Source organism: Cervus elaphus, chromosome 14, assembly GCF_910594005.1.
Source record: "Cervus elaphus chromosome 14, mCerEla1.1, whole genome shotgun sequence".
In the NCBI taxonomy this organism is placed as follows: Eukaryota; Metazoa; Chordata; class Mammalia; order Artiodactyla; family Cervidae; genus Cervus; species Cervus elaphus.
In genome coordinates, this window is record NC_057828.1 from 8746613 (window position 1) to 8759059 (window position 12447).

Genomic DNA, 12447 nt, shown 5'->3' on the forward strand with positions numbered 1-12447 from the left:
TTTATCGAACCCATTTTTGCATGAAGACTACATCATGTGAAATGCTGGGCTGGATGAAGCTCAAGTTGGAATCAAGACTGTGGGAAGAAATATCAATAACCTCAGATATGCAGATGACATCATCCTTAGGGCAGAAAGTGAAGAGGTGCTAAGCTTCTTCATGAAAGTGAAAGCTAGTCGCTCAAGGGTCTGACTCTTTACGACCCCTTGGACTGTAGCCCACCAGGCTCCTCCATACATGGGATTTTCCAGGCAAGAGTACTGGAGTGGGTTGCCATTTCCTTCTCCAGAGGATATTCCCCACCTAGGGATCGAATCCGGGTCTCCAGCATTGAAGGCAGATGGTTTACCATCTGAGCCACCAGGGAAGTTTGATGAAAGTGGAAGAGCTGGCTTAAAACTCAACATTCATAAAACAAAGATCATGGCATCCGATTCCATCACTTCATGGCAAATAGATGGGGAAAAAATGACAGATTTTATTTTCTTGTGACTACATCCATGAAATTAAAAGACCCTTGCTCCTTGGAAGAAAAGCAATGACCAACCTAGACTGCATACTAAAAAGTAGAGCTTTACTTTGCCTACAAATGTTCATATAATCAGAGCTATGTTTTTTCCAGTAGTCGTGTATGGATATGAGACCTGGACAATTAAAAAGGTTGAGTGACAAAGAATTGATGCCTTTGAACTAGAGAAGACTCTTGAGAGTCCCTTGGACTGCAAGGAGATCGAACCAGTCAATCCTAAAGGAAATCAACCCTGAATATTCATTGGAAGGACTGATGCTGTAGCTGAAGCTTCAATACTTTGTCGACCTGATGCAAAAAGCTGACACATTGGAAAAGAGCCTGAAGCTGGTAAAGGTTGATGGCAGGCAGAGAGGGGAATGGCGACAGGGATGAGATGGTTGGATGGCATCACTGACTCAATGGACATGAGTTTGAGCAGGCTCCGGGGGATGGTGAAGGACAGGGAAGACTGGTGTGCTGCAGCCCATGAGGTTGCAAGGGTTTGGACATGACTGAGTGACTGAACAATAACAACGACAACAATATCTAGAATAAAGGATTCTCAAAACTTAACAGTGAAAAACAATATAGTTAGGAAGTGGGCAAAAATCATGAATTAACTGAAGAGCACATATAAATGGCAAATAAGCACAAGAAAAGTTGTTCAACATCATTAATTATTAAGGAAATGCAAATTATGACCACAAGCTATTACTGCACACTTATTAGAATGGCTAAAATAAAAAGTGGTGACAACATCAAATTCTGGCAAGAATGTGGAAACCCTCGTTAGGTGAACACTGTGATACATCCGTACCATGGAATACCACTCAGCAATTAAAAGGAAAAGGCTCTTGACATGTACAAAAAGTTGAATGGATGTCAAAGAAATTATGCTGAATGAAAGAAATCTAATATTCAAAGATTTTACTGTATCATTCTATTTATATAACAGTTTTAAAATGACAAAGTTTTAGAAGTGGAAACCAGATTAGTTGTTGCCAGGGCTGAGGAATAAGGAGATAGCCAAGAAAGAGGTGGGTGTGGCTATAAAAATTCCTTGTGATGATGGAATTGTTCTGGATTTTGACTGTGGCAGTGAATACACCAACTTCCATATACGATAAAACAGTACAGAACTGACTAAATTCACACACAAGTATAAACATTTGAATGACAGGAGTGGGTTGCATCAACATCATTCATTTAGTGGCTCTTTAGGAGATAAATGTTGGTTCAGCCATTCATTTTTTGTAAATTTTTGGCAAAGTGTTAACATTTTTCAGTTAAAGTTACTTATGGAACTTGCTTGGCACAGAGTAAGGGCTTAATAGATAGAAGTGAGAATTCAAAATTGTCTTCCAGTGGATGTTTTAAATTGCTTTTTTCCCTAACTAATATTTAGTAATATCTTGAATTCTCTTTCTAATTTAAAGCGAATTCATGGTGAATGTGTTTGTTTTCCTTCATTTCTGGTAAGGCTGAAATTTGGTTGTGCTGTGATCAGTATTACGCCATAATTTACACAGCCCTGGAGAGAGTTAGCACTTTGGATTTTGAACACTTAAAAAAACTCTTTACCCGCCTCTGAACTTGCTGGGAAGTTCATTTTCAGGCATTTCCCAAAATTCATTGTCTTCTTTTAATAAACATCAGTATATTTCCAGTTATTACTTACATTAAAGATGGAAATTATGCAGGTAAACCCTTGTTTTTTGCTGCCTTTGTCAGAGATATAACACAGGACTGGATGTGTCTTTTGGCTGATAAAATACATTCTGAATATTCTTAAGGTCTTCTGGAACCTTTCTCTCTTCATATTTAACCACTCCTGACCACTTCACAGTCTAGTGCATGATTATTCAGGACTTCAGGCACCACTCTCCCCTCTTCTAACAGATTAGAAAGACACCGAAGGGTGACTCATTAAGTGTGTTATGTAAATCAGCAATAACTACAAGGAATGTCTCGCTCAAATATTGCCTGAGTACTATTTTCAGTTCAGTTCAGTCACTCAGTCATGTCTGACTCTTTGTGACCCCATGGACTGCTGCACTCCAGGCTTCCCTGTCTATCACCAACTCCTGGAATTTACTCAAACTCATGTTCATCGAAATGGTGATGTCATCCAACCATCTTATCTTCTGACATCCCCTTCTCCTCCCATCTTCAGTCTTTCCCAGTATCAGGATCTTTTCAAATGAGTCAGTTCTTCACATCAGGTGGCCAAAGTATTGGAGTTTTACCTTCAGCATCAGTCCTTCCAATGAACACCCAGGACTGATCTCCTTTAGGATGGACTAGTTGGATCTCCTTGCAGTCCAAGGGACTCTCAAGAGTCTTCTCCAACACCACAGTTCAAAAACATCAATTCTTCAGCACTTAGTTTTCTTTATAGTCCAACTCTGACATCCATATATGACTACTGGAAAAACCATAGCTTTGAATAGATGGACCTTTGTTGGCAAAGTAATATCTCTGCTTTTTAATATGCTGTCTAGGTTTGTCATAATTTTTCTTCCAAGGAGCAAGTGTCTTATAATTTTATGGCTGCAGTCACCATCTGCAGTGATTTTAGAGACCCCCCAAATAAAGTCTGTCACTGTTTCCCTATCTGTTTGCTATGAAGTTATGGAACCAGATGCCATGATCTTAGTTTTCTGAATGTTGAGTTTTAAGCCAATTTTTTCCACTCTCCTCTTTCATTTTCATCAAGAGGAGCTTTAGCTCTTCTTTGCTTTCTGCCATAAGGGCGGTGTCATCTGCATATCTGAGGTTATTGATATTTCTCCTGGTGATCTTGATTCCAGCTTGTGCTTCATCCAGCCCAGCGTTTCTCATGATGTACTCTGCATATAAGTTAAATAAGCAGGGTGACAGTATATAGCCTTGGTGTACTCCTTTTCCTATTGGGAACCAGTCTGTTTTTCCATGTCCAGTTCTAACTGTTGCTTCCTGACCTCCATACAGATTTCTCAGGAGGCAGGTCAGGTGGTCTGGTATTCCCAGCTCTTTAAGAATGTTCCAGAGTTTGTTGTGGTCCACACAGTCAAAGGCTTTGGCATAGTCAATAAAGCAGAAATAGATGTTTTTCTGGAACTCTCTTGCTTTTTTGATGATCCAACAGATGTTGGCAATTTGTTCTCTGGTTCTTCTGCCTTTTCTAAATCCAGCTTGAGTATCTGGAAGTTCACAGTTCACATACTGTTGAAGCTTGGAGAATTTTGAGCATTACTTTGCTAGTGTGTGAGATAGTGCAATTGTGTGGTAGTTTGAGCATTCTTTGGCATTGCCTTTCTTTGGAAGAGTCATATTTTCAGGCCCATTTATATTCCTGAGTCTTTTCATGCTTGTCTTTCCCTACTGGGCTTTAGAACTTCAGGAAGGAAAAAACTTTCTCCAACAGGTTCTGTTTTTTAAAATTTTGTCCTGCTGTTGGCAGTCCAAACTAATAACCAAAGTGACAACTTTTCCTAATAGTGTTTCTCAGGAATGGCTTCCTCTCACACTAGTATCCAAGCTCCACTGGACTTAATGTTCAGCTTGAGCTAACTCAAGTTTTGCTTTGAGAGTTGTGGAGACTTCCACTCTGAACCAAATTGCTTTTTTTAAAAAAAATCCCTTATTTATCTTGTCACTCAGAAATTAATCATTTACATTTCAAGAGAGCAATTTCCAGTCCTAGCACACACACAAAAAAAGATTGGGGTTACGGTTTGTAAATACTCTCAGAGTTCTAAATACTCTCGAAAGTCCCACTGGCTTGTGGCGTCAGATCTTGATGATAGTATTGAGGTCTCTAGTGCCCTTTGACTTAGTTGATTGCAAAAGTCCTCATTCTGCCCTGTTCCACTCAGCTTCTTCCTAACTGAGGAGGAAGAAGCTCTCAGTTCAGAGTTTTGACCTGTGTTTTTTTTTTTACCCTGGAGTTTTGCTGACTATTGTGCAGCTGAACTCATTTGGAGAGTGCTGCTGCTAGTTCATTCTCTTCCTTCCAGATATTTTCAGGTGCAACCTGTGATCTTTGGGCTTCCATTGGTCACAATTGTCAACACTTACCATGAAGCCTGTGTCAGGGAGAAAGTCCCCAGTTCTGTATCTCTTTGGGATTCTGACCGTGCTCCTCTGCCTTGATGGCTTACAAGGTGAGTAAAATAGTTGCGGGTTCTCAGGTCCCAGAAAAACCATTAGAACAGTGTTCAATTAATGGCAAGAAGGTAGTTAAACCAATAAATTGCAAATATATTCATTCCATATTAGGAATTTTAAAAGTATGATCAAATTGAAATGATTTATATTGCTTTGTGGGAGTTATAATAACTTGTTTTACTAATGTCAATTTCAGTTAACAAATTGCTTTACCAATGTTATAATAAATTGTTTATTAACTTCTATTTCATTAATGGAACAACTGAATTCCCAAATATTTTCAAAATATTTTAGTACTTTTAGATTTATATTATTATTAGAGAAACAGCTGTTTTGTTTGAATTCCTGGGGGTCTGCCCTAGTAAACAGATAATGAATTGTGGGAATGAAATAAGCAGCATGGGGAACATGGTCAACAGTATTGTAATAGCCTTGTATGGTGACAGATATTAACTAGATTATCACGGTGAGCATTTATAAAGGTCTTCCCTGGTGGCTCAGACGGTAAAGAATCTGCCTGCAATGCAGAAGATGCAGTTGCCATCCCTGGGTCGGGAAGACCCCCTGGAGAAGGAAATGGCAACCCACTCCAGTATTCTTGCCTGGGAAATCCCATGGACAGAGGAGCCTTTTGAACCACAGTCCATGGAGTCACAAAGAATTGGACATGACTGAGCAATAGAACATGAATGCATTTTATAAGGTAAATAAATGTGCTGTATACCTAGATTAAACACACTGTTGAGGTCAATTATGTTTCAATTAAAAGAAAAGAATAAACTGCAAATAATATTGCTTTCATAATTATACATAAATATGAACTCACAAATGCTTGTAAGTTATTAATTTTTAAATTAGTTTATTACCCTCAGACATAATTTTTGTTTCTAATCCATTGGCATGTTATTACCATCTATTAAGCAAAATTTAAATTGTAATTGTTACCACTAATTCTGAGAAAATTAACTAGAATCTTAAGTCATAAGTTATATGTAAAAGAGCTCTCTGTAAATGACATTTTATATATGTAAAGTTTCATTCTTTGCAGTTTGGTAATGTTTATAAATTAATCAGCACTGAGAAGATTTGATAGTACTTGTAGGACTCTATGGAGAAATGTAACTAGAGCATTTAATTGTGCTTTATATAAATGAAATCTGTGCATTAACAGTGATTTTTTAAATCAGAAAATGTGATTTCTTTTTTTCCTATTGATAACTTAAAATATGTACAAAGCTTCAAATACTTATTACTCAGATTCAGCAGTTATCAACTCATGGCCATTCTTGTTTTAACCATATCCACATTCATTTTGCCCACTCTCTATTTAGAAGGAAATCTTGAATATTGCTTCTGAATATTTTAGCATGTATCTCTAAAAGATAGACATTCTTTCTTAAAAGCTATCACAAACCATTATAATATTCAAAATTAAGTAATACTTACATAAAATCAAGTATCTAGTTTTCAAATTTTCCTGATTGGCTTATTTATAAATATTTTTGTAACTGTTTACTTATGCAAATTAGAATCCAAGTAAGGTCTATACATCACAATTGATTTATATGCCTCTTAAGTTTCTTTTAATGTATAGATCCTTTCCTTTTTCTTATATGATTTTTCTTTTGTCTAAGTTAATTTCTAAAGAGGATATGGTGGTATCATTATTTTGGAGGCTTCTTCTGCAAAAAGATGAAAATAATTGAGAGAAGGCTAAAAGTTAGGCAAAAAGGTCAATATAGGATTATAAACTTCTTCAAGTGTTTGGCTAGGAATTGGACCTGATGATTTTTTAACCTGTTTAGTAAGTAATAGATTCTCTTTCATGTATGTGTGTGTACGTCTATGTGTGTGGTGTATTTATTCTACCAATCTTCCACATTCATCTTTGAATTTCTATTTCCATTTTGTCTAAGTCAGTAAAGAAAGGCCATATACCATTGGCCAAGAAGTCTTGTGAGTTATTCATTTATCTTTTGAATAAGCTCCTTCCTTTTTATTTCCTTAATTCCTCCATTGTTTATGGAATTATGCCTTTAACCTAGTCTATTGTTTAAAACCTGTCATAATCTGATCCCAGCTTCATAGCCTACCTCTCACACTTGTCCCCTATGTGATTCTCTAGTTAAACTAGCTTATTAACCAACCATAAATATTCCCATGTGATTTGCTCCCTCTCATTCTTGCTAACATAATTCCCACTCAATATAAAATGCCTCTTCCATGCAGCTACTTATCCAATTCCAATTCCTGACCCTAGAAGGCATTTTCCTGGCATATTTAATGCATGGGACTCTTTCTCCCTCTTCTTATAGTACATATTTTCTGCTTTCTTTTGACATTTGCCATACTCTGCCTGCTATTTTGACTTAACTATTTATATGCCATCCTCCCTATTTTAACGAGGTTCCAATATGCCCCTTAATATTCTCCATGGAGTTTAGTGCAACAATCTTATGTCTATTGTGTTAATAAAAAATTATTTCATGTGAGCCTCAGGAAGGGCTATACTTGAGCTCTAGACTTCCTGTATAGGTAACATCACCTTCTCACAAATATCTGTTTTGGGAACTGCCCTTTTCAGAGGAACATATTAAGTGTCTGTGGTGTGGAGAGGTATGAAATGTGCTCCCTGCCCTCAAGATGCAAAAGTAGAATAAAGATGTGTCCATCTGCTTATTTATCTGTCAGCACAGATATACACACACACATACCCTGCAATATAACTGCCAAACCAGTGAGACAGAAAATAGAATGTCTTTAACATATTTGAAGACTTGTACTTCACTCATTGTGTGATTTATTTGCTTAGTCTTTCTATTTATACTTTATTGATTAGATTAGTCTGTTCCTTCATCTGTAAATGAGGATGACAATGACACTCAGGTAAGGTTTTTTTGTTTTTGTTTTTAGAATTAAATGGAATGTTGTAAGTGAAGTGCTTAACACAGTGCTTAGGGCATAGATTGATCCACCTGTTACTGCTAATAAGAAATGTAGTTCAGAGAAGCCAAAGGTTGTTGTGTGCCAGGGTTAGTAAGGTACATTCACAAATGTGACAATGTGATTTATAAGAAAAAAAATATTTTTTGGTCATTTGGTCATTCAAAAAATGTGTATTTGGTCTTTGTCCAAGGTTCCTGGTTCACAGCTCCCAATACTCTGATAATATCCTAAGTAAAGATGATGAGGAAAGTGTCTAATTAACTAACTTTGGGACCCCAACTAAAGATGGGTGCTCAAGTCACTTCAGTCATGTTTGACTTTTTGGATTGTAGCCTGCAAGGCTCCTCTTTTCCTGGGTTTCTCCAGGCAGGAATACTGGAGTGGGTTGCCATGCTCTCCTCCAGGGGATCTTCCCAACCCAGGGATCGAACCCACGTCTCCTGCGTCTCCTGCATTGCAAGTGGATTCTTAACCACTGAACCATGAGTAAGCCCAAAGTTGGGCACTGGTTGCTAATCATATGATTAGAGGGTTGGAATTATCAGTCTTACCCTCTGCCTCTGGTGAGGAGGCAGGGGTTGGAGGTTGAATCAATTGCTAATGACCAATGTTTTTATTAGCCATGCTTATGTGATAAAGCCTCCATAAAACCCCAAAAAGATGGGACTTAGAGAGCTTCTGGTTTATGAATATATAGAGGTGCAGGGAAACTGCATTTCTGGAGAGGGCATGGAAGCTCTGTCCCCTTTTACACACTTTGCCCTTTGCGTCTCTTCTGTATGGCTGTTCCCGAGTTATACCCTTTTACAATAAACCTGGTAAATGAAATATTTCTCTGATTTCTGTGAGGTGCTCTAGAAAATTCATTGAACCAAAGTTTACTCTATGGCTTTTATCTTTTATTTATAGAAGACACAAATTATGAAAGCTTTCCAAGTCCTGATAAACCTAAAGTCTGTTTCCTAAAATTATGTGTATTTACCAATGTATTAAAATTATTAACTAAATTCTCCAGGGCTTTGTGAAATTTGATATAATGTCTTTATATGGATTAATTCTTATTTCATTATCAAAGTAATTTCAGAAAACATTTTCTAACATTCTTTAATATAACAGATGCAAAAACACAGAGTACTCTTGGGATTGATGGGTACGGAGGTGCTAAGGTATTCTGGATTTGCACAGTCCCTGCAAGTTTTCACAGAACAATGTCTCTTGATCACAAATGTTTCTTTAGTAACTTTAGTTAAAAAAAAGAAAGACTGACTCTAAGCTTTAATTACTGAGAGTCTTCCACTGCCCCCAAGTAGCCCATTCTCTCTGCTGAAGCAGTGTATTGCCAAGACCGTGGTCTTCGTGGAGCAGAACTGCATTGACTCAGTCCCTCCCTGTGTGACCTTGGGAAAGTTACTGTACTTCTCTGTGTTTCCTCATCTATGAAACAAAAATAATAGTAATAATGCCTACCTCATAGGGTTGTTTGGGAGAATTAAATGAGTTAATATTTATTAAATGCTTCCAGTACTGACTGACATTTTATAGTAAATGCTTATACACATATTTTGCTATTTACACTTATTGAAAAAAATAGTTGTATACAAGGTGAGGATCAGTTCTCTTTCCCTCAGATACCCTTATACATACCTCCTTTCCTTAATTTCCAGCCACATGGTAATAGAGGAGAACAATCTTTCTTTGGTGCTTCCTTCATAGCTCAGTTGTTAAAGAATCTGCTGCAATACAGGAGACCTGGGTTCGATCCTTGAGTTGGGAAGATCCCTTGGAGAGGGAAATGGCAACCTACTCAGTATTCTTGCTTGGAGAATCCCATGGGCAGAGAAGCCTGACAGGCTACAGTCCATGAAGTCGCAAGAGTTGGACATGACTTAGCAACTAAACCACCACCACCACATTCCTTCTTTGTGAATTATCCTAATTATCTTAAGGGCAGTGAAATTGATTGGGAAGGATAAAAGTCTTTCAATAGATTACTTTAGTTGAATGCTGTTTTGTTTAATGTGTTAAAAAACAACAACAACAGAAATCTCTTCTCTCTCTTTCACCGTTGAAGGTTGTAGTTCACCACCTGAAATTAAACATGGACGCTTTACATATATCGAAAAAGGAATATTGAGAACTGATGTGGTTGAGTATGAATGTCAGGAAGGATATACTCTTGTTGGAGAGGCTAGAATCTCCTGCTCATTTTTAAATTGGTCACCAATGGCTCCTGAGTGTAAAGGTAATCTTGGTTCCCCGGGGGAAGAATAGCACTAAGAGATAGAGCTACTGTGGAGTAATTCAGAAGTGACTCTGAAAGAAAGCGTCCCAGCCAGAGGTAGAGTTGTCACGAGCATGTGCTTGAGCCTGAGTGAGGTCCACTGTGGTTTAATTCCCACATATTCAAGAAATGGCACCCTCAAATTCTTGTAGAAGCCAGAACCTTTCATGGGAGAGTTGACTGATAGGGTTGACCTCCTTATTGGGAAAGTGGATATTATGGCAGAATAAGGAAAATGTTCCTAAAGGTTATTTAAATAATCTCACTCATAATAAATCCAGGAGCTGAGTTACTGGTGCTATTTTTATTTTACACAAGAGGAAACTGAGGCAAGAAGAGAGGTGCCATAGGGCAGAAGTGAACAGCTCAAAATAACCCCTAGGTTCTCACTCTTGCTCTGCCGCTGCAATTATGTGACGTGGGGCAAGGCATTTAATTTCCCTGGGTCTCAGTTGCCTCATCTCTAAGATGAGATAACCATAGGGCCTCCCTCACAGAGTTGCTGAAAGCTTACATTAAATGATGTATATATTGTGTTTGCACATAGGTGATTCCAGCCAGAGCTCCATAAATCCTTGCCAGTATTGGTAGAAGTAGTAGTAATAGTCTATCTGTAGCGTAGAAAGGAAAGGTAGAATTCAGCGATGTTTTTATCCTTTTTAAATGATATTATTAGTGTTAAAATGTGTTGTATTTGAGATACTCACAATGCTAAGAAAATGTGTCTTGATTACAGCTCTATGCCAAAAACCAGAAATATCCAATGGAAAGCTGTCTGTGGAGAAGGATCAGTATGTCACCCCTGAAACTGTCACTGTCAGGTGTGACCCTGGCTATAGGATGGTTGGTTCCCAGAACATCTTTTGCTCAGAGAACAAATTTTGGAGTCCGGATGTGCCCAAGTGTGAGAAGGTGAGTAACACCCAATGAATTTTATGTCATATGACATCTCAAAATAAATTAAAGGAAAATGGGATGGTTCATAAAATAGAAAAACAAATAATATATCCTAAAGGGCTATCTCAGTTGCGGGGGGTGAATTTATAAGGGGTCTATTGTGTGTGAACAGAAGAGTCTTATTGACCAGATACCTAGCGTCTCGTATTTCCTCCAATAAATTGTGTGGTTTTGCTCCATTTCCGGTTGGTCAGTAGGACTGACATGCTAGTTGTATTTTTGGGTGGTTTTGGGGGATTTCCCTCCTGCTTATACTTCCTCTATGCTTGACACTGATGCTGATTGTTATTTAAGAACAGATACAGACTGAGGTCTCAGGGAAATATTTTTCTAGGATCCAGAGTATTTTTCTGGAGTTTCCTACCCATCATCAGTCCTGGGGTTGTTCTGCATCTTCCAGTCTTCCTCATGCCTTGAGACTTCCTGAGGAAGCGCACCCTTCACAAGGATGAGGAAACTTTCTGAAATCACTCTTTTTGTTTCCTCTTTCAGGTAGGTGATGAAGTTTGTGAGGCAGTCTTGAAAGGCCAAAAACTCCTAAAGTGTCTCCCGAATACCTGGGAGGCGAAGCTGGCCCTGGAGTTACGTAAATTGTCTCTGGAGATTGAAAAACTGGAGCAAGAAAGACGCAAAGAGGAAATTGCTTGAGGCTTTCTCTTGGATACATGCTCAGGAAAGAAGCTGCAGTATCAATATACTTCGCTGTGCAGGAGAGTTCTCGCCACACTCACACAAAATACAGTATTTTGTACCCTACTAACTTCTACAGTTGTGACCTTCTTATTCTTTGATTGGCTGTAGGATCTATAGTGATGCTTATTCCTGATGCTGATAACTCATATCTTCTCTCTTTTTGCTTCCTGACCAGTCTGCCTTGGATATACCAATTTTATTGATAAATGTTTTATGGCTTAGAATGTGGCACTTGCTCAATATTCCATGTATTCTTGTAAAGACTGTGTGTTTTGCTGCTGAGTGGCACTCCCTATAAATGTCAGTTAGATGGCTCCAGTCTTCTCTGTCCTGGCTGATTTTCAGTCTATTTGTTCTATCAATGATTGGAAGAAGGGCTATCAAAATTCTCTTTGTAGGTTTGTCTGTTATTTCCTGCAGCTTTTAGTTTTTGCTTCATATATTTTGAAGTACTATTATTAGGGGCATTAATGTTTAGAATTTGTATCTTCTTGATAACTGACCCTTTTTCATTATGTAATAAACTTCTTTATCTTTCATAATGTTCTTTGTTCTCAAATACATTCAAACATAATTTGGTTGATATTAATATAACCCCTTATCTTTTATTTTTTGGTAAATTTCTAGGATAAATTTTGAGAGCCAAAATATATAAATTTCAGTAGCTACATTTAAAAAGTAAAAATAAACATTTGAAATTAGTTTCAATAATATATTTTATTTAACCCAAATTTTCAAAATAGAGTCATTTTGATATGTACTCTATGTGAAAATTATTAGCATTATATTTAACATTCTTTTCTTCATACTACAGTATATATATATAGTATATATATATAGTATGTAAATGCAGTGTATATATATACTGCATTTAAGTATAGATATATTTAAATTACAGCACATCAAAAT

At 37.4% G+C, this 12447-nt stretch overlaps 1 protein-coding gene across 1 annotated transcript; it reads left to right on the forward strand.

The window, feature by feature from the left end:
- Positions 1-4356: 4356 nt before the first annotated feature.
- On the forward strand, positions 4357-12080 carry LOC122708290 (apolipoprotein R-like). Its single transcript, XM_043924585.1, has 4 exons — positions 4357-4657; positions 9679-9849; positions 10625-10800; positions 11338-12080. The coding sequence occupies exons 1-4, from the start codon at positions 4573-4575 to the stop codon at positions 11491-11493; spliced, it is 588 nt and encodes a 195-aa protein (XP_043780520.1). The 5' UTR covers positions 4357-4572; the 3' UTR covers positions 11494-12080.
- The last annotated feature ends 367 nt before the right edge of the window (positions 12081-12447 follow it).

Bases quoted from the DNA above. Each gene is read 5' to 3' on its own strand.
- LOC122708290 (XM_043924585.1), top strand. From the start codon at position 4,573: ATGAAGCCTGTGTCAGGGAGAAAGTCCCCAGTTCTGTATCTCTTTGGG. The intron at 4,658-9,678 runs GTGAGTAAAATA...TCACCGTTGAAG, and splicing joins CTGCCTTGATGGCTTACAAG to GTTGTAGTTCACCACCTGAA. The intron at 9,850-10,624 runs GTAATCTTGGTT...TCTTGATTACAG, and splicing joins AATGGCTCCTGAGTGTAAAG to CTCTATGCCAAAAACCAGAA.